We start from the raw sequence: 24744 nt of genomic DNA, 5'->3' as shown, positions 1-24744 counted from the left end.
GGGGTTTCTGAGACTGTTCATACAGTTGTTCAATCTGCCTTTACTTTCTCACTTTTGTATTTTTAGATGCATCATCCCATTCAGATGAAACCTGCAGATAGTGAAAAGTCAAACGGTAGGTGGTGACCAACTGTGTCTCATGTAATACTGTCTGTTTCTTTCAATGAAGGAGTCAGACGGGGGAGGGAGGAGCCGGCCCCACGTGCTTCCTGCTCTGGGAAAAGTGGGGGGTACGTCTCTGGTGTAAAGATCTGTTGAAGACATTGCAAGAAATGGTTTTCCGTGTCCCTCTGTTCGGGGCTTGCTCTGTGTGGTAAGTCTGTGGCCTTTGCCTCTTGTTGATGCCCTCCCACAGAGCAAGCATCCCAGGACACCTGATGGAGAGGAAGGACCTCAGGGTGTGCAAAGCAGATGAGCGGGAAAGGGCTCACCCACCAAGAATCCTGCTTGTCTTTTCTCTTCCTTTGGTGTGTTCCTCTATGGTTGTACCGATGCATCTGCATCCAAATTCATTCAGAATTCAGCCAGCTGATTACATAAACGGATGCTCAGTACTAAAATATGCATGGGATGATGTCTGTGAAATCATCGAGATTTACCTCTCCAAGATGCGGGAGGGCCGGTAGCCACATTTCTCTCTCCTAACTTTCTGCTTCCGTTTACACCCGCCTTCTGTCCCATTTTGTTCTTTGAATTCACTGAAATGTATGTTAAAGGAATCTTCTACCTTCTCAGGCCTCGGCGCATCTCCGTCCCCCAAGACTGACATAATCAGCACTGTTTGCTTCCACAGGCAGGTCTGCAGCTCATTAATTAGTAATCAGGGCAGAAGCCATGCACTCAGAGATCTGCATATCTGCAAATGTAAATTATGATTGGGGTCTAAATCTCTCCACAAGGCATTTTTTGCTAATTGTAGTGCATCCCATTTTCTGGCTTCTTCACAGACTAGGAAGTTTTGAAGAAAATTCCAAGTGAGAGCGTGGTGCCACCAGCACCTGATTGATCCGTCAGGGAGTAGACTTGGGCGCTTACCTCCTCTCCCCCCCATCTCCTCCACCACTGCACCCCTGTCTGAGAGTCTGTTCCCTTCTTCCCGTACCACATACCGCAAAGGCAGCATCCAGCATCAGATGGTCCAAAACCTCACCCTGCTTTCCTGCAGGACCCCCATCAGGTGACTTCACCCCTTTATTTAGCAGTTACCTCACGATGACTTACTGTGGGTGGGGCCTGTTGCTAGGGGCTGGGCTTCGGCCCTGAGTCTGAAGCAGAATAAGGGAAAGGACTAAGAGACACTGCCCTGACCCCATGGCACTTACTGACGTTGAGTCTACTGATCTAGCGGTCACTTAACAACCGAACTTGGATCTCCTCATTCATGAAATGGGAGTCATGGTCACTACCTCCATAGATAGGCTTTTTTCTTTTTTTTTTTTTCTAGACTCACATAAGATACAACAGTGTTTGCAAATGATAGAGCACCACTTCTCTAAAATGTGGGTTATTGTTACCTCCCGGATTTCTCTCCGGCCTCATAGGGCTCTGCACTGAGAGTGTCTACAGGTGAAAGGCCAGGTGCCCATGCTGACTCCTGAGCCTTTTTGCTCCAGAAATACACATTTACAGTCTGTCCTGTTCCTCATGGGAGAGAGGAGTTGTGTATTCGGAGGATGAACCCTGTCCGTGACGTCATCTGGGAGCTCCTGGCCCCTAAGAGATGCTCCCTGTCTTTGGACTCTTAATTCTCTAGCCTGGGTCAGGACAAGGGCCGTGAAGGAGGCGTGGTCTTATTTCTGAACCTTGGGTCACTGTTATAAAAACAGAATGAATTAGATAATTCCTCTGGAGATGTTTGCCCTGGAATACCCAAGTAGCTGGACCATGAAAGGGTTTCTTCTTTAGCTTTGCCGCTGTGTGGACACAACGCCTGACTTAGAGAACCCGTTCTACAGGCTAGCCACCTGGAGGTCTCAACTGGTTGGTCGCCCTTGCTTCTACTGTCACCTCTGGACTCCGAGGCTGATGTTTGCTCTGGGTCTAGAACGGCAGCAACAGAGTAGAACCGCTCTCAGCCAACTGTTTTGCATGATCTCAGAAGCCAAGCAGGATTAGACACTGTTATTACTAAGATGCAAAGATACCTAAAAATGCCGTTGTTCAGGAAGCAACTCAGGGTAGCCGGTGAAAGCTATGTCAAGGAGCCCAGACTTGACCCCTGACTGACCGTGCAGGTGTTGGCTGGGTCCTTGGGCAGGTTCTGTAACCTCACCCAGCCCCCATATCCCCGGCTGTGAGAGGGGGCGCTCGGTGGTCCGCAGTCGGAATTCTTCTTGTGACGCCCACCTTACGGGGTGCTTTGAGGAGTACATAAGTTAACATCTACAAAGAACTTGGCCTAATGCCCGGCACTTAGTGATTATTCGCTCTGCTAAGTCATCGGCGCGCTTGTGGGTGGTGAGGCGGTGGTGGTATGCTTTGTGGGCAGCCGAGGCTGCTGCTCCTACCAAAGCACGGCTCCGGACACATGCAGGAAAAACCACCTCCACACACCTTCTCGCTGAGCCAGTTCTTCCTTTGCTTTATAGATTGACCTTCACTTTCTTGAGTTTCCCGGGCTGGGCGGGGCGGGCGGTGGGGGGAGTCAAAAAGTGTAAGTGGACTGAAAGCTCCTTTTAAGGCATTTTTCCTTATGGAGGTGCAAAGTCTGTGCCTCACCTTGAGAGACGGAACAGGCCTCAGGGTTCTCCTCGGACCTGGCTGAGGAATCAGGAGCGATGTATCATTTTCGAAAGCAAGTGATAAAAGGCGCAAGTCCTTTCTGATTTCACATGGCAATTTTGACAGGTAAGCATGGTTTCCAAAGCTCCTAGAGCACAAAGATTTCTTTGGTTCAGATGCTCTCAGTAGCTCCTGGAGTTGTGAAAGAGAGGTAACGAGCTCTAATTGCACCTGTATTGGGTTTGCTGACATTTATGGATAGCACAAAGGACTCATCACAGTTAGACAGTAACCATCTTCATTATCAGTATGTTCGGCTTTCGGAAATTTTGTATTTGCTGAGCAAGGGCTGCTAATCACTGATTAATTAGTGATGGACAAATGAATTCCACAAAGCAATCACTCTTTGAAGCCTTCGTCCATCTAGAGATTCTGACAAAGGGAACCACCGTGGCAAGCCCAAACACACTAGGTTGCTCTTGGATCTGCCCTGCCCTTCAGTATTTTCCTACACAGGCTTTCCAGATCTCCAGGCCTCCTAGAGCCTGCCCTCTTAATTGGCTCTGATTTAAGCTGCAGCCTCTAGCATATTTCTGCAAACTCAGAGCATTTTACTTCTAACTGTGCCAGGTGTTCAAAAAAACATCCCGTTCTGGATCAGCAATAAAATACTGGGGTCTTTAAGAAGAACACACCGAATAAATACCCAAATTTCACAGACTCCAAGTTGTCTTACCATTCTTCCACTGCGTACAGTTGAGTAATGGCAGGGGAAGAGGCTTGACTGCAGAGGTGTGGATTCTGGATTGCAGCATACCCTAGCACATAGTTACTGCCTTTCATTCTGCATACCATGGGAGGGCCTCCTTTCCAGCTTTGTTTGCTATGCAGGAAAAGGTATACCACCTGTGCAAGATTGAAAAGTAAATGCAGTTGCCTGATCTGAAGTTTATCTAGCAGTAAGTGATAAGAAAAGCATAGAGGTTGCCTTTGGTTCTGTGCTGGGGGTCTCAGTGACCAGCCAGTGTTCACTCATGTCGTGCTCCTGGTTGAGAGGGTTGGTGTTTTTGTTTTGTTTTACTCTGTAGACAGCATAAATGCATCCTGCTTGAATCCTCCAACCTCACAACTTGTCTCAGGGCTCCTTAGAGCCTCACATCCAGAAATGCCAAGTAAGCCCTTTCTCTTTTCTCAAGGCCTCCGAAACCCCTGGTGTCCGTGCATTGAGTTCAGAGCTCACAGGGTCAAAATGACAGAACGTGGTCGGGGAGGTTGCAGGTTTGCAAGCCTCCAGTAAAGATGGGAATCACAGGGCATCCCCATCCGGTCACTTTCCAATGTACTGGAGGAGGAAGAAATAATTTTGAAATTCAAAGTGGAGAGACTCACGGATTTGGAGGCAGTAATTAAATGCCATATGTTAGCACTAACACATTGAAAAGTTGTTAATTAATTCAGGCCGCCCTGAATCCAGGTGTGACTTTGACAGATTGTACACCAGGGTGTTCACACAGACTTACAATTAGGGATTTTTCAAAAACGAAGTTTCTATTCCTCGAACTTAAAAAAGTCCCCACTTAAAACTTAAAATATTAACCCGTTCTCATGCCACGGGAGGAGAGCTTGAAATGGTCCCTGGTTTTGGAATAGCTTCCGGTCCTGTCGTAATGAGTGATGGGGTCGCCCCACCAGCACAGCACTCGGTGTAAAAAAGTATCGCCCCTAGCTCATTCATCTGTTATCCTGAAGGAGAGTAGACTTTTCTTTCCTTCCTTTTTTTTTTTTTTAATTTCCGTAAAGCACTTAACAGGATACTGTAAACACAGTAGGTTTGTTGAAGCAATCCACAGTCCCGTGGATTGAAAACCTAAGTGAGCCGCTGCCTGCCTATGGACACTGAGGAAAAAAACCCCACCAAGAAATTCATCAAAAATTGATGGAAAGTTCAGTGACTGCAGGATAATTATGTTTATTTAAAATGCTGACAAAGCTGTTTAGGGATCCTCAGACTGGGAATCCCAGGAATAAGTTTTACAAATATATTTTCACTGGGAAAACTCGAGGGGGAAGAAAGCGGGGAGTGAGTAGTTCTCCCCGTTTGCCCTTGAAGCACGCGCCACCCCAGCCGTTAGAACCACGGAGGTACTAGGGCTAGCGAAGGATTGCAAACATCCAGCTTCCCGGATGGGGCGCGCGCACGGGAGGACATCGGCATTTCGGAAAGCATCTGGGAGGTGTAGGTTTCCGTTATATTTCCTTAGCTACTACTTAGCATTGAAAAGAGCGTTCTCTTCCATCTCCCTGCCCGGGTTTAGCCAGCGGGATGCCTCGGAAGCCAGGGTTTGTTGACCGGTTGTTTCCAGTTCTTACTATGCCTCTTAGGAAAAATCATTCTTTAGCTTATTCGGGAGCTGCACATTTAGCTTACGCCTGCATCACCCTGGAGCTCCAAACCTGCAGTGTTTCAGCTCCATGCCATCATGATAGGTTTCCCAGTGAAACCAAGGGCTCACTGGGAATTTATCATTTGCTTTTGTTTGAAAGAACTAAAACGGGATCCTTCAGAATAAGAAGAAATTCAATAGGATTTTTTTTTTTTTTTTTACTCTCAGGAAGATAATTGGCCACAGCTTCCTCAGGTAGAGGTCCTAGAGAAGGGGGGCGGGGAGGAGGTTACAACTGCGACCAGAAGTTGGCCGCTCCCTGCTCTGCGGCACTTCAGTCCGTTCCTTCCCATCGGGGGGATGCCGTGTTCCCCCTGGGCCATCATGTCATCCTGGTGACCCCACTGTTGGTGAGAACAGATGCTACTCCCACCACTAACCCATAGATCACTGGTAGCTCACCTGCTCTGATGGGAAAGAAAAGAGCTTCTTAAATGTAAGCTTGTTATCTCAGGGATGAAGGCAGGTCCTCACCAGCTTCCCCCTACGACTCAGAGCCAGTGACGCCATTGCCCATGTCCACTGTGACGTACCCATTGCTGGGTAGCAATTACACCCAGGACAGGGTGTTCCTTTCCTTATACCTTGTGAGGCCCCCATGCTTCTACCAGTCTCTCCCTGTGCTCCTTAAAGGCCAGCTTACATGCCTTTCTCAAGCTCTTGGCACACAATCGGCAGCTCATGGTGCTGTGGCATCGTGGCTTCCGATGGTCCCCAGAGCCCGAGTTTCTCTGCACTATCTCGGGAGCTGCCGGAGTGCAGAGCGCAGCTAGTGGGTGGGATTCTGGGCTTCAGCGTTTCTGCCCCCCTCCGCCCCACTTCTCTCTGTTCCTTAAGAAAGCAAGGAAAGAGAAGAGTTGAAACTCATTTTATGGATGATAAGAGCAAGGTCCCCAGAAGTTTTCTCACTCCCCAAGGTCGCACATCAACTCGATGGCAGGGCTGGGACCAGGCAAGTCTCCTGACCTGGCCCTGCCCTTCCCCGGAGGCCTCCTTTCCCTCCTCTGCCCTCGTAGGAAACGGCACCACGGGGGACAGGACTGGAGCCAGGAGTGGGCCAGCAGGTGTTGTCCAGGTTAGGCCCCCTCCTTGCTGAATGACCCCAGGCAAGTTCCCTCCCTGCCCCACGGGGTGGGGGGGTGTCTTTTAGAGTGAGACAAAACGTCTTTCAAGTCTCTCACTTCCAGTCTGGGCTCTACGGGAAGGAGCACTTAGCTCCCCCCACTCAGGCCTCTCAGAAAGAACTGCACTGTCCGCTAGAATGTCACCTGTGGCTTTTTAAATTTAAATTACTACAATTGAATCACAATAACAATTCAGTTTCTCAGTCACACTGGTCACAGTTCGAGTGCTCAGGAGCCACACATGGCTTTAGCTACTGCAGTGGACACCACAGACAGAAGGGTTCCCCTCATGGACGGATGTGGCTTCAGAGCAAACCTCCCCTGTGTCCCATCCCTGCTTCCCGCACAGATCTCTCCCGGGCCCCGGTGGGCCGGGGGGAGGGGGGGACGGGGGGGCGGCAGTGTCCAGGCCAGTTCCACTCAGGCACCAAGAGCACCTGGCCCTAGAAAGCCTAAAATACATTCTTGTTGTTTAAATGAAAACGAGACACTGACTGTCCAGGGCAAGAATAAGGGAGACAGAGATAAAAGCCAGTTGAAGAGCAAGGGTGAGATGATGATACAGACACAGGAAGCTATGAACACAGCGGTGGACGGCAGGGCCCTAAGCCAGCCTGCCTCCGGTGCTCCTGCCTCCAGCTGCCCTTGCTCCCAGTCCTAAGAAATGCATTAAAATGCAACACAGGAAGTAAGCAAGACTCTTCCCCATGGACGTCTAGAACGGGTTTTTTTCTTTTTTTTTTTTTCTTTCCTAAAAAAAGGCTGCAAACACTGTCCTGAAATCAGTGATAATTGAGCCTTTGAGGCTAAATGTAGGCCACTTATCCTGAGTGCAAGCTTGTGGATTTTGAGGAAAATCTCCCAGGTCATCAGAGGTAAACCTCGCCCAGTCTTTCCCTCCTGGCAGTCTCCCAAGGTTAGAATGGGCGTGGGGTTGTCTGTTAAGGGCTCCAGCCGGAGCCTGGGGCCGTCCTGATGGGCTTCTCAAGTAGCCACAGCCCCGTTCCCTCCCTAGAGTTGGCTTGCTCTTCAGTTGCAGATGCAGACCATGCCTTGTCCAGGTTAGAGCTGCATAGCCAGTGTGACAGACAGATGGACAGACAGGTTATTTACTGGCTCTCCAGAGAGACGAGCGTCTCCCTTATCTCTTCTTACTGTCTGGATCCATGGGGCAAAGCTATTTGAAATTGGGGGAGAAGGTTTTCTCCAACGAGCCGCCCTATTAAAAGTTCTGTTTCCGATCGCACTTCCTCTGTTCGTCCCATTTTTCTTTCCCTGACCCTTTTTCTTTCTCATTCAAGTTAAAAGAACACCTACAAAAAAATTCAAAGGCGTATTCCAAAATATCTCTATGTCACAGTAGCATTTGGCAACCGTATGGAGCTTTAACATATTAGTAAGCACTGTGAGTCTCCAAACAGGGTGGGAAGTGGGGGAGGACTTTGTTGGTTTCCTGTCCTCTTAAGGTGTCGTAGGGGTACGCACGAGCTCACAGAGGAAGGCAGTGTCTGGGAAGGCCTGGGTGGGAGAGCAGAGCTGGGGAGCGGGGCATGGAAGTCGGAAGAGCTGGCCTTGGGGCGCTGCTTCCTCTCACATGACTGGGGGCCCCTAGCTTGAGTGGTAATGAAGCACTGATTACAAGAAAAGGGATAAAAATGGCCTTTGCTCATTCATTATTTTTATCTCCTAGCTGTGGAAGACCGAAAATTGTTCATAGGAATGGTTTCGAAGAAATGTAATGAGAATGATATCAGGGTGATGTTTTCTCCATTTGGCCAGATAGAAGAATGCCGGATTCTCCGGGGACCCGACGGGCTGAGTCGAGGTGAGTGTGCCGTCTATAAAGTCTCTTCCCTTAAGTGCTAATTGGAACTCTGTGTCACAATCAAGGTAGACGTAGCCACCGCACACAGTGAGAGGTTACCCTGTAACGTGTCCCGTGTGATCAAGTTATCCACCATGAACTTTTCACCGTAGCGGAAGTGATCGCCTTGTATTTCTCAGGTCAAGAAGGTTTTGAAGGCAGCGTATTAGCTCAGGCTATCCCAGCCAGCGGGAAGCTGACAGGCTGCCCTGTCGTTAATACACCTCTTTCAGTCTCAGATTGAAGTATGTTTTTTGGGGGCGAGGGAGAGATGTGGAGGAGGAAAGAGAATATGGGTTGTTTTCATCTTAGTCTCTGGCTTCCTGCCTCTGCCCGAGAGAAACGTGAAGGGGGATGGGCCTCTTGAGAGCGATAGAAACCAAGGAAAATCGGCAGTGCTCCCATGTAGCGCAGAGCAGGTAGGCAGGCACTCAGAAGCACTGGGCCTGTCCTGGGCTGTGAGGGTTTTATTTTAAAGAACAAAACTCCGGGAGGCCTGAGCGCAGGAAGTCCGTTAAGTGGCAGAGAGATGACTTGGTCCAGAAGATTATAGGCTCCTCTCTGTCACCACGACAGAAGCAGAGATGGTGGCTTCAAGCACTGACAAAAACCAGTATTTTTACAAGCAGCTATCCACGGTAGCTGGAAATAAGTGTTCGCTTTCCATGTTTGCCTCTCCTTGGACAGCGTCACACAGAGCCTTCCCTAAACCACTCCTAAGCGCTGTCACTGAGCGTTCACCCCCGTCAGACTGTGTTTCCCGAGACAGCCCAGGAGGCTGGAGTCAGAGTGTATATATAAAACGTATTTTCTGCTGCTTCTAAGAAATCCATATGTTTGCAACACAGAGAGGATCTCATTCTATTAATGTACTTACCGACGCAGCTTCCACGGGGCTAATTAGAAACTTTTCATTCCCAGTCTCTGACCACATGCTGAAAGAAAAGCCTGGGCCTTAAGTCCCCAAGCACGAATTTTCCCCCATCTCCCTCATTTTAGCTGAATGCAGCACCATGTCAGAAAGAACTCTTGTTCCTTTGGCTCCGAGACATGAAACTTCACGATGCCAGCTGCTAGAACGGAAGGCACAGAGAACAAAAGTTTCCCGCCTACACCCACCTGCAGAGCCCCGCACAGGAGGGAGTCGAGTCCAGGGGACCCGTAGGAGGCCAACAGCTTCCCGCCTGCAGCGCCCGGGTCTTCTTCCGAAGGTGGTTTTAAAAGGAAGGAGGCAAGGGAGGGACAGCTGGAGCGTTCCCCGATAGTTGCGAAGGCTGTCCGTCGGCCTCACTGCAAACACAGGCGTCTCTGACAGCCGCATGAGTGGGCGCCGAGCGGGACGCTGACGCGCAGGCGCGGACGCGCCGATGACGCGCGGACGGTGCGCAGACACAGTGCCCGGGGCGGAGCCGGAGCTGCCCGCCCACGCTGCTACCGGCCCCGCCCACGCTGCTATCGGCCCCGCCCACGGCAGCCCTGGGCCCGGGAGCGCGCAGCCTCAGGGGGAGAGGAGGGTGCCGGGACCGTCGTGCAGTCCCTCGGCACGCCCACCCCCGAGAGCCTTCCAGCCACGTGGGGTCGTCTGACTCTGCTGGCAGTCCTGATAGGTACGCACCCGCTCAGGCCGACCGGCCCGGGGTGGGGGAGAGAACCCTGCAGGAAGAGGCAGGGTGGCTAGACGAAGAAGAAAACGGGGAGGAAACACGTGATCCTATTTCCACAGCCCCTGTCCCGCTGCCAGTGTAGCAATCCGAACCGCCCTTCTCTCCGCTTCTTATTCTCACGCTTCCGTCTTAGCGGTTTCCCGTTCGCCAGGGTACACGGTGAGAAGAAAGAACAGAAAGGAAGGCCCTTAAATTAATCGTAGTGAAATTTATAGTGGCCCAGAGGCCAGTGACCCCGAAATCCAGTCCCAGAACTTCTGACGTGAACCGCAACCGTAGTTCCTTGTCCTTAGCTCTGTGCCTCAGTTTACCCCTTTGTAAAGGGCAGCAGTCACCACAGCTGCCCGCTCACCCCCCAGCGCATGTGGTGGATTTCCTGCAAAAGCGTGCCATCCACGCAGCTTAGGAGAGACCTCGGCTTCTGCTCTCCCTCTACGGGACCGCGTCCACCTGGCACTTTTCTCCGTCTGTCTGGCGGAGACGGTAATGAATAGCGTTGGTGCCCGCAGTGTCTAGAGCTCCTTGAGCCTCCGTGAGTTACTTCCGCAGATAAGATTTTCAAGCCGCCCCAGCTTTCGCAGGAAAGAGCAGGACGCAGTACTTGACAAGAGAGCTTGGCTAATTTGATCTGCCGTGTGGTTGATGAGCCAGCACTGGACACCAGGAGCAGCCGATTTGAGACAAGTTCCGGGAGCACTCTCATCCGTATTTTATGCAGATGCTGGCTCAGTGTAAAGAGTAGAATACTCCTCCCCGCCTTTTTTTTCTTCTTCTTTCTTCTTTCCTCTTTCTTCTTCTTTTTTCTTCTTCTTCTTCTTTTTCTTCTTTTTCTTCACAGAAAAGTAATTTCTGGTGAACTGATGAGAATTCCCTACAGCAAAAAAAGGAAATACTAATTTATAAGCATTTGTTCTGAAATATAAAGCCAGACAGCGGTAGGTTTTTCAATTAGTGAGAACCAGGGACTCCTGGGTACAGGGGACAGCTCCTGAATCAGTGTATTTGTTAAAAGAACAATTGTCTTTCGTGCTACTATTTTGCTTTTATTAAAGAATTGCAGTTTTCAATCAAATATTAATAAGTGTCTCCCATTAGTGGCTCTGCAGATAAAGGGTGCTCAGCATTTCTAGTCTCCATGCCTGGTGCTGGCTCAGCTGTTTAAGACACAAATAAATAAATAAAAATTAAGTGAAAGGAAAGATTGGCTGCTCTGAAAAGCACCTTCTAATCCTAAACCGAATATAAACTAGTCAGAAAAAAAGTTTTTAACTCAAACCGTTTGATCATGAGGGAGAGGTACAGAAAAGTGGTCCACGTCTCTGGCTTCGCTTTTGCCCAGTTCCGCTACAAGAATGAAGACAAAAGAGGCAGTTAGGGGCGCTGGCTCCCGCCACAGGCCTCTCCTGTCATGCCTTCTCTGCCACCCCTGTAGCTTCTCTGCCTCCCTGCAGGGTACGAAGCTGAGGCTTCTCCAGGCTTGTAAGATCAGGGTCCCCCACTGATGCGGAGTAGTGGGCTGCCAGGACCCACAGCTCTGGACTTTGGCTTAGAATCACCATCTTTAAAACAAAAGTCATCATCTCCATATTGGCAAGAAAGACCATTTGTAAAGTCCCATCAGATTTGCGCCATGTTCCAGATCGGACCCCACCCCGCCCCCCCCCCGAATTTTCATGGCTATCCACGGACAGCACCTAGCATCTACCAAGCACGTTGAAACCACACTCAGCAAATAACAAGCGCCTGATTCTCTTTACGCACTATGCCCGCATCTAAACGTGCATTTTCCTCTCTGGGGGCAGTAACCCGTTCTTCCATCTTTTCTAATTTGGAAAACCTGGTTTGAGATGCTTTCGAGCGCCTTCATATTAACTCAGATCCTTCTGCAGTAGCAGGTCAGCCTCCCAGGCCTGCTGAATGAACCTTCTTCGAAAAAGCAAGCAGCATACCACGAGTCCGTGCATGGGAAGTCAAATGGGACGTTTGCTCTCAAAATCAAAGCTGGAGTCTTCTCAGCCAAGGCATTTATCTGTCAGTGTCCCCTCCACCTGTTGATTTCCTAAAATACACGTTCTCCCTTACCCATAATCCCACAGTCAGAATGGACTACTTGGGTACAGGCTACAGGTTGTCTGCACCATGGCAATGATTATCTGTAACTTGGGAGACAGTGAAAGAGTTTATCTCATTTTTCTTTCCCCATAAAGTGTAGTCACATCTTCACTGCCATGTAAGGTAACTTTCTGCTTGTTTAAGAATATTCCAGCTGTGTTTATGGTGTTCCAACATTCTCCTGCCAAAACCCTTGACAGATGAAATTGGCAATATTCTCAGGGATGTTGGCAAGCACAGCTTGGATTTAGCCATTAAATCCTCATTTGTTTCCGTTATATCTGATCAGAATGTTAGGACAGGGCTTTTGACTTTTAAAACATGTACACAGAGCAGACTTGGTTTTGATCAAGACGTCTTAGGCGTGCCCACCTAGTATCCAAGCATCTGTGGAATCTCGTATCAAATACCCCTGGGTTATCATGTGTAGTTTGTCATCTCATTCTGAGTGCAGTCTCTGAACCTCCTCTCAGGGGTGAGGTTTTTTGCAAACCAGTCAGTTCTGCTCTACACTCAGCCTCAGGTGGATAAACGAGCCTGTCTCTCCACACCAGTTCTAAATAAACTAACCCAGCACTGGGGATGGTGCATTCGAGTATTAGTTTGGATGCTCTCATGTTAGACTGATAGCATATGTTTAATAACCTCTGCCACTGCTAAAAAGATACAACGAGGAGAACTGGCTGCATTAAGAACTTTCTTTGGCCACACAGGAATTTATAAACAAGTCTTCCATAGACCGAAAGCTCCTTCATGCCGCACAAGTTATTTTAAATTACACTTCCCTCAGTTGAAATAGAGCAGACTGCTGCTTCTCTTTCAAAGAAGAGGCAGAAAAGCAAGAGGCCCTGGCATCGTACGTGCTTTTAAAAGTGCCTGCCTTCCTCCGTTCTTCCTTCCTTCTCTCCCTCGCTTCCTTTATTTCTGGTGCAGACCAAGAATTCATCTAGTTCTCTCAAAATTCTCCTGCAGCTGAGAGAAAAGGTAGAACACCTGAGTGAAGAGAGCTTTTCAGTTGAGATGACAAGTGTAACAGATGTGTTCCAGAATCTTCTCTGTGACAGGGCCACGTGCCTTCCTTAGATCCTGTCTGTGGGAGGAAATTACTTGGAGAAACCTTTCCCCAGTCAATCATTTATCTGTTTTAGCAGCAAGAAGGCAACCGCACCGAACTGGGAGGAGTTCGGTTCCTTTCATTTCTGTGAGCAATCTCTGACATTCTGGAGGTAGAGACAATAAATAATTGTAAGGTAAATTACAGGTTGGCCGCAGTTAAGGACGGAATTTTTCTTTACTTTTTTCAGCTATTATGTATTTGGAGAGGCTTTAAGACAATAATATACAGGCTGTCTCACCTAACAACAACAACAACAAAGCTTCATTATCTTGGTACATGTGATCTTTTCCCCCATTCTGGTTTCTCCTGCATTTTAGTCAGTAGCCAGAGAACTGACTCCTGAGACAGTACCCCCACTAATGTAGAACAGAGGAGGGCTGACCCTGAGACATTCTCGAACAGCAGAGGGCTGACTCTACAAGGTCAGAGCAGTTATCCTTTCAAGACTCAAAGGACTCCACTGCACCCAGAAGCTCATCTTTAGTAGAAGGGGCCAGTTGACCTAAGTTATTTTTGTCCAATGGGAAGTCAGTTCCTTGGCTTGTAGAAGCAGCTGACAGCCAGTCTTGATGGAAGAAGCTTATAGGACCCTATATTAGTGAAAAGCCACAGATTTTGAGGCCTAATCCTAAAGCCACCACCGTGGTTTCAGTGCCATGGAAAAGAAAATTAAAATCTAGCCATAGGACTACTAGAGCAGAAATTACAAAGGTTAACAAGCTACCGAGCCATGAAACATTGGGTTCTGAAGTTGCAGAACTTCATCCAAAATGGCAGAGAGAGGGGAATTTTCAACATACGCTCTCACTTTACAAACGACAGTAATTTTCCCTCTTAAGTAATTGAACACAGCACACAGTCCCGAACTTGAAGCCCCTGAGGAGACAGGTTCTCTCTTACTGCACCGCTGCCAATAGAGTAAAAAGGTTAAAGGAGTCATCAGATTTGTCAGATCATTTTTTTGGATGCAGTAAGAGTTATATAATTAGTAGAAGTATCAGTCGAGCTTTTAATTGCAGGTTTCAGAGAGGAAAGAGCAATGGTTCAAGTTTATAGGGATGGAATTTTATTGTTCTATTGCTAATACTTCTGAGACCTCCTAATTGCTATATCTTTCTAAGTTGCTTAAAAAATTCTGCTTGTTCTGAAATTGTGGTAAATGCATAAACTGTGCCTTATTGATTTCTGTTCACATTTTTACATTTTTTTTAATGCATTCTTAACCTCCATTTGGAAACTGTCAGTTTGGCACATGTTCCTGGATAATAAGAGCAAATAAAGTGAATGAAACAATCTTCTTGACTATTAAAAGCAGAGTTAGGCCAGGTTTCACGTGATGTCAAATATATCTCCATTAGATTATTTGCAAAAGCAAATAATTCCACTGTGGTCTCAAGATATGGAAGAAGAAGAATCTTAGCATTATCTCCTCTGTTAATAATGTCGATGATAATCACAATGTTTTTGAAGGGGTATTATTTTAAGATGGATGGTAACTTTGGGGCTCTTGAATTATAGAGCTGAGTCCGCGATATGGAAGCCCATAGACGTACTGTCATCTGTCTCACACTATTACACACATCTTCTAGATGCCTCAGAGAAGGCTCCAGATCGCTTTCACTGATGACAGAAGCTACAGCCAGTGGAGGTGCAGACAATGTGTTTAAATAGTAAGCTTCACTAGCTGCTATAATGTCAGAGAAGTATATGAAACAGCTCGGCATTCATAGCAAGCTAGACCTCAGGCTTCGTAAGGCCAGCTGAACTGGGAGGTCAATGAGAGATGACTCTCCCATGTACTGAGAGAGTTTTGTTGTATTAAAAATTACAGCATGATGCAAAAAAAAAAATGCATTGACTTATTTTCATGACTGGATGTTTTTGTGCTTTGGGAATAATGGGCAGGTGTTGCTTTCTCTTATTGCTGTTTGATTAAAAGGTGCTAATACAGTATTGACTTGATAATCTCACCAGGTACACATGCAGAGCAAAAGAAGAAAATATATTTTATGGCTCACAAATTGATTTACATAAACCAAACAATCTGCTGGTTTTTGGTTTTGTGTTTTTGTTTTGTTTTGTTTTTTGGTTTCTGGTTTTTTTTTTTTTTTTTTTTTTTTTTTTTGGATGTAGAACATTCTGTTTGGCTTACTGGCCACAGGGGCAGTAATCACGCCAGAATCCCACTTTCACGCATTCACTTGGAGATGACAACAGGCTTCCGCCTCTCAGTGTTTAGATCTGCTTCATTTGGAAATCTTTTAAGTAGTAATAATAATAATGTTTTGAAGAAATTGAGTGGAACACTAAATTATTCTCTGATACCTAAGTTCAAACTGTGCAGAGCTAAAGAAGCTGAAAATCAATGCACTTTTAAAGTCATTAGAGATCATAAGTGAAATAAGTCTGCGTTGCTTTAGCTAAGCTTTTAGTGTGCTGTGGTATTATTATAAAATCAGCCTGAATCTGCATTAATTTCACAGTCTTTTTCTCTAAGAAGCCCAAGGGTGCACGATGAATAAAATGTAAATTTCAGAAGGCAGTGTTTTTATTAGCGAAAAGGGCAACGAGCCATGTCGTTGGAGCGGTGACCTGCACGGTGGCCGGCACCTGCCACCAGGAGCTGGAGCAGGCAGTGTGGATTCTGGTTAGTTTATAGCACGAGAAATAAAGAGCCATGGAAAGTTCAATGGGTCTCACAGGAAACATTCAGAGAACTGTACATTGTCTTGTGGGTGTTAGACTTTAGGTCAGATCTCTGATGCATACCCGAAACCACAACTTGGGAAAGTCATAAAGATTTTCTACAACTAAGAAATCCAACGCAGATTTTAAAGTTTCACCTTGTGTGCACTATTGACTATTCTCAGAGTAACAGAGCATTTGTTTTTGTTCGTAATTAATAATTACCAAACAGTTCCTGCAGGATGGGGTATATTTCTCTGCATTGGAATCGCATCAATGTATACGTATACATATATATGTTTTAACTATCCAGAAGAGATGAGATGTATTTATTTGCTGACATTTTGAGCCTTTGGCATTTATTTGCTAATTTGCCCTTGGTGTGAGGATTTTATTATTTGCTGCTTAAAAATCAACGCTAGAATTTGAAATCCAAAAGCCCGAATGTGTGGATGCTCTAAGTAAAGATGATCAGCCAAGGAGAAAAATGTAAAATAGCTACTTTTTATTTTAGAAAATGCAAACTAGATCTTGCTAATTTCAACCCCCCCCCCCCCGTGGCTTTAAAAAAAAAAAAAAAGTGCCCAACACTTTCCCCTCGTCTCCATTTTAAAAAATAAACTAGTCAATAAATAAATCTTTCTGCTTTGGTCAGATTAGCAAGTCAGCACTGTGAATAAAAAGCAAACTAAGATAAAACCAAGAGAAGTTGTTGATTTTTATGTACTACTGAGAACAGTGGCGTCCTGTGGCAGTTCTCGTAGACTGTGTTGGTTTAACAAGCGTCCAACCCTTTTGTCTTGTTGTTTTTTGTCTTTCCTGCTCCCTGTCCCCTTGTTTCCCACAGGCTGTGCGTTTGTCACATTTTCTACAAGGGCAATGGCACAGAATGCAATCAAAGCCATGCATCAGTCTCAGACCATGGAGGTACTGTATCATCTGCCCTTTCTTTGTTTTCTTTGTGCAAATGATGGGGAATGGGAAAGCAGATCTCTCCTGTGCGGATTGTTCACATGACAATCACAGATGGACACTTTCACCATCTCTTCCATTCATTCATATTCATCCTCTCTCTCGCTCTCTCACTCTCGCTGTCTCTCTTTCTCTGAATTTTTCCCCTAATGACTTGAAATGCATTTAGTAAAACCTTCCACGTGCTGTACATTATTTTTTTGAGCCTTTTATTGCATTGGCCTCAGGCCCTGCAACGTAACATCATGATGCAATTTGAACCAAGACTCCTTCTCGACCTCTAAAGGATCCAGTCCATTCCTGGTCCAGGGTTGGTATGGAGTCAACCTTGACAGGCTTCCTTCCAAATTGCAGCCTGCCCTGTGCCAGTCACAGGGTTCTTTTTTTGCCTTTTTCTTTTTTTCTGTTCTTTTTTTTTTTTCTTTTTTTAAATGTGGGGTCAAGTTCTCTTTAGTCAAACAGAATTGTGTTTTTGCATCAAGAATGTTGGGAGACAATTAATACTTCTCCTACACTGTTTAACCAGTGAAAATGTTAATGTATGAGACTCCCTTGAAAAATTAGATTTGTCTTTTTACCCAAAAAATGCACGATAAAAGAAACATAAAGGCTCAAATTTGGTCTCCTAATGAGAGATATTGGCTTTGGGGGAAGATCGATACGTTGATGTGGGTGTTTCGCCCACACACGTAGATAGATGGCTCTGTACTTCTAGTCTGTGATTTGGGTCTGGCCTTTCAGAATTTTGCACAAAAGCATTCCAAGAGTGATATGCTGTTACTCTGTATTGTCTGGTAGAATCATCTGGGAGTGCATGTTCTGTACTCTGTATATCTGTGTATGGGTGAGCTTTTCTGGAGGTGGCCCTGTGGTGTTACCTGAAGTTACGTTTTCATCTTCTGAAAAGCAAAATATTTTCAATTTTATTTAATGTGCAAAAATTTCTTTATGGATCGTTTGCGCTTTTTTTTTTTTTTACCTCCGTTTTTTGGGGGGTTTTATTTTTTTTTTATTTGTTTGTTTTGTTTGTTTTTTGCAATGCTGCATCTCCCAAAGCATGCTGGGAGCTAAGTGATCATTCTGCGTCATGTTTTGTGGGCAACTTTTTTTACAGTGAGGCGGAAGGTGGGTGGACAAGGGGGGAAAGGAGTGTGCATGGCCTTGTCATTAAGTGTTTACTGTATTTTTCTGAGTTTTGATATCAGCATTGCAAAGCCTATTGTCTTTTTCGAGCTTCATTTTGACTTTGATATTCCTAACATATCTTATATAATCACTGTGTTTTCCTTTCAGTGCAATGCATTTTTAAGACACTCACACCCCCCTACCTGAAGGCAAGCTCAGGTGAAAATCGGCCACAATAGGAGATAATTAGCAGGATTTGAAATACCTAGGGATGCAGTCTTGTGCGACATGCAGTCACACCCTGATGCTGTGCTTGTCCCCACTTTCTCTCCGGCTGCTCCATTATTGGGGATCAGTCTAAATCCCAGCTATCTTTCAGGTTGGAGATAAAAATGAAAGTACGGTTAGGGAAGAAAAAAAAAGTTTTCACCTGTATTTATTATCTTCCATACATGTGCTTCATTCTTAATCCTTTTTATTTCTTGTAATTTAGTGATTTGTACCTTAGATGATTTTTTTAACCTAAATTCTTTCAGCTCTAACCCCAGTTCCTCCATCAGTGCCCCCCTGAGTAAAGCTGCAGAGGATGCTGGTCTGTGTTCTCCTGAGCTCCTACAGGGAGAGAGCTCAGGAACGTAGTGCAGACCTGGCTGTGAGCCAGAACCAAAGAAGACTAGGCTCAGAATGAAAAGAATTTGCTATAGAGAATTTGCTATAAGAGAATTGCTATAGAAATTGCTATAGAGATCTCTATTATTAAAAAAATCAAATTTGGTGCACCTGTTTTTAAAATCTGGACACCCATGCTCAGACAGAGGGGCCCTCAGACACTGAAATTTCTTGTTGAATTTAAAAAATACTGACATTTAAATGGAAGACTGTATATAGTATGCCAATCACATTCTAGTTGTACAACCGAAGTTTGTTGGATTTTTTTTTTTAACTAATTTTGTTATTTTCAGGACTCTGGCTCACATCTTTAACCAAGATGTATTATCTAAGAAATTTGAATTCAAAATGATTTGAAGGTTAAAGTTTAAAAGAACATGTTCTTTAAAATAATTTTTATATTGTACCTTCTATTTTTCAACTTTCCTCCAATCTACGCCCATCCCGTTTTTCCTTTTTCTGGTTTAAACAAGCTATTTTGGGCCTAATTTTTTGCTTCTTTATCTCTTTTTTCTTTTTTTTTTTTTTTTTTGGTATTTAAGGAAGAAAAAAATACTAAATGTACTCTTAGGAGGAGATGCTATGATTTGTTATGGAACAAATTTGATACAACAGTAACAACCCTTTCCATACAAAACCCTCCCTCTCTATAGTTTCCATCTTCGGAGTATTTTGCTCTCTTTAAAGCAACGAAGAGAAGAAAAATGAAGTATAGATTTTTTAAGTGGTGGAAATATTATTTTCATGCGGTTGACTGACATTTAACATTCTGTCCTGTGGCCGTGGCTATGAGCTGAAGACCAGTACGCTGGAAGTTCAAACTGAAACTGCCACCTCGATTTTCTCATATTTTTTTTTATTTTGGGTAATAACGGACACGGTAGCCTCACATATTCACAGCTCCATCCCCAGTAACTACCCAAGGTGATAAAACACAAAACACACGCAGGTTTGTTTTCTAGGAGAAAGAAAAATGACCCGAAGGTAAGGGAAAGAGAGAGAGAGCGAGCTCATTTAAGTCGGAATATAAAATTTCTGAGAGGAGAGAGAGAGAGGTCTATTATCATGCTGAGTTTCAGTGAAAGGTTTTTTTTTTTTTAATCACCTAGGTAGAATGACTTCTTTTTACCTCAGCAAAATTTAACAGCTTTAATGGTGATGAGGTGTGTAGGCAAGCCATAGGAAGAAAGAGAAGGGTAGGGAGGGAGGAGCCTATGTCTCTGCTGAGTGTTGACTGAGTGAAGAATGTTCCAGAGGGGTTCAGGGAGGGAAGTCTTCATGCTGGAGGTGCAGGCCCTTATTTTCCCTAATGATTTTATCCATCTCAGACATGAATTCGTCCTATTTTATAACATTTGGCCATGCACTCACTCACTGCCTTTTAAAGGGAATGAAAACTGAAAAGAAGCACCTAGAATGGTGAGATCCGTTGACGAGAGAAGCCAAGTAGACGCCTCCTGCCATTTCAGAAACAGCTCCTTTCACTAGAATATGCTTCCAAGCCTGGTGGCTTGCAGGGTCCCTGAGCAGGGTGGACAGAGTAGGTCCATCAGAGAAGGAAGAGAGACCTCTCTGAAAACACGGACAGTTACCCTGGGCCATGCCTGTGTTCTCAGAACCTGTCCTGCCCTCATCCGCGTTCCTAAAACAAAACCCTCGTCTCCCTATCTGCAGTGCTGGGTCGGGAGGACTCCCGCATTCCAAAGTTCAAAAACGCAGCACTGACAGTTGGGAAGAGTGAAAAAATAAATACATGAACGAGGGACGTTTTCCTTCCCATCGAAGCTTCTCTCCTCCTCTGTCCCCTGCTCACGTGCGGAAACAGGCAGACACACAGACAAGTCTATCTTGCAGACAAGCGCACCAGGAAGCCCAATTAAAGAACGATGATAAGGTCTCTTGTCTCTGAGGAGGTCCTGGAAAGGTTGGAGGAAGACACGCGAAGAGAGGAGGAGAGGCAGTTTAATAACCAGAGCAAGAAAGCAAATGGCTTCACCGACCACCAGATCCCCAGAGAAACCAGTGACAGTGTCTGGAAGTTTCTCTTGATGGTACTGGTCAGAGAAGAAGAAGGAGTATCAGACGGTTAAAAAAAAAAAAAAAAAACCGTTCAGACGGTTCCGTGTGCTCCTAGATAGTTGAGATGAGAGAGCTAGCCCCAGGGCTGAGTGTCGTGAGAGGATTCAGCCAGGCGGTAACCCCCTCTTCACTTTCCGCTGTGTCTGACCACAGGGCTGCTCCTCACCCATCGTAGTGAAGTTCGCGGATACTCAGAAGGACAAGGAGCAACGTCGCCTCCAGCAGCAGCTGGCACAGCAGATGCAGCAGCTCAACACTGCCACCTGGGGGAACCTGACGGGCCTGGGCGGACTCACCCCGCAGTACCTGGCGGTAAGTGCGGGACCCGCCAGCGCCTGGGCGCCGAGAGGGCAGAGGGGGGCCGTCCCCGCTGTGCCTCCCGAAACCGCCTCGCCCCCCCCCCACCAAGTTCTCGAAAGAATTCCATGTGGGGGCATTTTGAATCTCAGGAAATTATTGAAATCAGCGTTGATGCAGAAAATTTTTCCAAGGTAACCTGAGTAGCGTGAGGACATGACTCATTTCATTCTGGCCAGATGAAGGCTGAGCCGAGTCCCACGAGGCTAAATTGCTAACCGGTGTGTTTCAGAGACCTCATAACATCTTGCATGAGAAGGGACGCAGCGCGCTTGACAGTGATTCAGCAACCCCGAGGCAGGTGTGGCCCCAGAGGTTAGCACGTCCCATGGAGGTTTCCCCGCGAAGCCCCATGGGCCCCTCCACTCGGTGGTCCGGGCCCTTCCCTGCAGAACCGCGCTGACGAAATCAGACGTTTCTCCCATCTATTCGGAACCCGAAAATGAGATCCTATTGCAGGGCAAATAAACCCAGTTCTTTCAACCATTCCTTTACATTACATTGTTTTAAACTTTCATGTTCCTGTTATTCCTTGTGCTACCCTACCCCATCTCCGTCGATGTCTTTAGTAAAATCCAGTGACCAGAATGTAAGTCAGTTCCCCTGGTAAAATTTAAACAGTGCACAGGGCAGTGACCCCTAGTGTGGACTTTAAAATATCTTTGCGTGGCCTGAGAGGGGTCCTCGTGCTAACCATGTCACTCACGCGTGAGGCAGAAGGCAGCTAACACGGGTCCAGCTTTTTATTTATTTTTACATGAACCACTGCTAAATCCTGGTGGTCTACCCCATTTCTCTGCTTTGGCACCTACAGGCTGGACTTCACATTGATTACTATGGTTTCATATCGCAAGTTTGGGCCTGGTGTCCTAGCCTCTCGGGGTGTGCCCGTGTGTACGTGCGTGCATGCGTGTGTGTTCTCTCCTAATTCTGTCACCTGACATTTTAACTGTCCCTCTGGGACTGCGGGATCCGTTAGGCTTACTCTGTAGCAGAGCCTGCGCAGTTTGTCCTCCCTCTGACCTTGAATAGTAAGAAGAGCCTGCCCGTATAGGGGAGGAAAGAGGCTCCGAGAGGTTACGCAACTGCACCAAGACCGAGCCACTAGCCGTCTGTCGGGCGGGATTTCAGCCCTCTGCTCTGGCTCATTTTCCTCCCTTTACCCACCGGGGCCCGTGCCCAGTGGGGTTTGGCTGTACTACCTACTCGGTACACATTTGCTTCATGAAGGAGGCACCCGCTTCTCCCATCTTCAGCTGAGCCTTTAATAAAGACATTGACTGACTCTACCGTCACCTCATAGCCATTTCTCAGTCATATCCACAAAGACATCATGAGCGATTTCATCAGAGGTCCTGCTAAAAATCTGTATTTGCTTTGCCATAGCGTTTTCTTGGTCTCTCAGTCTAAGCTTTTGTGAAACAAGAAATGAGTCTAGCTTAACAGTCAGTTGTTTTTCCCAAACTTGTGCTTTTCAGTTTTTCACAAGCCATCTGTTTATGGATATCAGAATTGGGATCAGAGATTGATGTCAGGCTCACCTTTTCATAATTTCTAAGAATCCAGCTTCCTGCTCCATCGTTTCTAAAAACCGAGACACCTGCGCCTGTCCCCAGTTTTCTGGCACCTCTCCCATGGCTCACAGAGGACAAAAATCTCTGGCACATGTTTCTTTGACTGCATCTGCAAATTATTTCTGTGCCCTGGATAAAGAATTCAGAGTTCAACTCAACCTCGTTTATAAAAACATATTTTTCTATGATCTTAGTCATGTTTGCTCCTACCGTGGGCTCCCATTCTTTCTCGGCCATATTTGTTCTGCCCCTTTCAGTTGGAAGCCCATTTCTTTGGAAGAGCCTTTAAGGCATTCCCTACTTGTGGGCTGAGGGGTAGATTCTGACTCCAGCCCACCAGAGAATGGTTATCAGTGGATAGAGTCCTGGGTAATAGTTTAAGGACACTGCACGTATTTCCAGATACCCCATTAGGTAGTATTAATTCCTCAAAAGAGCTGCAAAGCTAATTTAATTTTACTTCGCTTTAATTTTTAAGCATACATAGTAGGAGAGGGAGTAAGGGCTTGTAACCACAAGAGAATGGGAAACCCACGACATCAAACCAAAGGAAGGGATTTCTCTCTGTCGGAATGGTTAATCCCTAGCTTCTCCTTTTTCCTCACTGTTCCTCGTGTGCGTGTCTGAGTCTGTGTGTAATACCTCGGCAGTGCATTTCAGCGAGTCAGGAGGGATGAGTAAACATCACATTCTTCTGGTACCAGTCACTGTTAATCCCCATAATATCATTGTAACTGAGACTCAGGTTGAATCAGCCACTGAGATTCCATTCCACCTCATGCTTTTAAGTCAGTGGATAGATGCCCATTTCTGAGTCCTGTCCAAGTTGTAGACTTTGCTTGGTATTGAACTGAAAAAAAAAAAACCTACCCTTGCCCAGAGGAATGACTCTCCATGTGGTTCTGCAGTGCTCCAACTAAATTCTGAAAGCTATTTTAAAAAAATCACAAATGGGTCTTGTTTCTCCTAAGCACATAGTCTCATAACATTTCTCAATAATAACTTTGGTGAATCTGTGCCTTTTTGGTACCTGCGTACATTTGTGCATAGGAGATAACTATGTGCTCCTACATCCAGACGAAGCCTGCATTGATCTACCTTATCAAAAAGAGGGTATCAGTAAACCTAGGTTAACAGTATAGCACCTAAGTTAACCTATCATTCAGCTGAATTCAGCACTTTACAACAGTAACCACTTGCTTTACCTTGTGGTACCCACTGATTTGGGGGGTAAGATGTGGTTTTGAAAGCGCCAGGGAAAAACGCAGAGACAGGGGCGTTAACCTTTTTTTTTTTTAAAAGATGCTGACATACCTGTAACGCAGTGTCATTGTACATCACACCAGATACTTCTAAATCCTGACAAATTGTATGTTCCCCTCTGCCAGTGAAGACCAGCTTCCAATGGGTGACCGTTGTCTTGGTCTGTGGTCACAGGCATACCTGTGTGGCTGTGCATAGGTATGTGTGTGTCTGTAGTTACCGTAGTGATGTCTCCGTTGGCCCAAGAGTCCATGAATCCAGGTGCTTCCCGTGGAGGATGAAGGCCGCTGAGCCGTTGGACCGAGGGGTGGGCCTTAATTGACAGAGCTGAGCTGTGGTAACCGCTAGGCTACAGAGGGCCCGCGTGAGTCACACCGTGTTGGTTTCAATAGGTGTAACGCCTGGTTGTTAAAAAGACTAAATTGATTGTTTTAAGGCAGCAGTGTTACTGAGTTTTCCCGGTGTCTGTGTTTCTTAATAGAGATTAGACATTAATATGGATTTACAGCCCCAACTGTGGGAACCTTCGGCCCATGAATAGGAAGCAGCAAGCGACTGTATAAATGTACAGGAAGCTGGACGCCCCTCCCCCCCCCCACCCCTGGTTCGGAAGCTGCCTGGTCCTGTCTCCACTTTGGTCTGACAGTCCGCTTTTCCCTCCCTTTGCAGCTTCTGCAGCAAGCCACCTCCTCCAGCAACCTGGGTGCGTTCAGTGGCATTCAGCAGATGGCTGGTAAGTCATGACACATGCCTTTGCTTTGGACCGTGCTGTTGTCTGAACTTGGGTGGCTTCAGAGGGCCAAGAAAACAAGCAGGAAAAACGAAGAACAGAGAGCAACGAGCAGCCGTGTTCGCCTTCGGACACGGGTGTTACAGTTAGAGTCCGCTGCTGGGGGGCTGCTTTCCCACCTCGGGCTTCTCGAACTGTGGGAGCCGGAGGGGCTGCGAAGCCCTCCATCATATCCTCCAGAGTT

At 46.3% G+C, this 24744-nt stretch overlaps 1 protein-coding gene across 8 annotated transcripts in view; it reads left to right on the top strand.

Annotated features, from left to right (window-relative positions):
* Window positions 1-24744, top strand: part of CELF2 (CUGBP Elav-like family member 2) — a 298791-nt gene that overhangs the window by 216428 nt on the left and 57619 nt on the right. For all 8 annotated transcript variants that reach the window (XM_025853498.2, XM_025853497.2, XM_025853500.2 and 5 more), the window contains 5 exons: window positions 67-115; window positions 7980-8114; window positions 16579-16658; window positions 20730-20888; window positions 24440-24503. In XM_025853498.2, the coding sequence (XP_025709283.1) occupies window positions 67-115; window positions 7980-8114; window positions 16579-16658; window positions 20730-20888; window positions 24440-24503 (487 nt within the window). The remainder of the gene's footprint in view (window positions 1-66; window positions 116-7979; window positions 8115-16578; window positions 16659-20729; window positions 20889-24439; window positions 24504-24744) is intronic.

The sequence above is a fragment of the Callorhinus ursinus genome, unplaced genomic scaffold (genome assembly GCF_003265705.2).
Source record: "Callorhinus ursinus isolate GAN/ISIS: 27379988/994484 unplaced genomic scaffold, GSC_fseal_2.0 scaffold36, whole genome shotgun sequence".
In the NCBI taxonomy this organism is placed as follows: Eukaryota; Metazoa; Chordata; class Mammalia; order Carnivora; family Otariidae; genus Callorhinus; species Callorhinus ursinus.
Note: the sequence above shows the minus strand (reverse complement) of the source record. Positions and strands in the feature narration are given on the sequence as shown.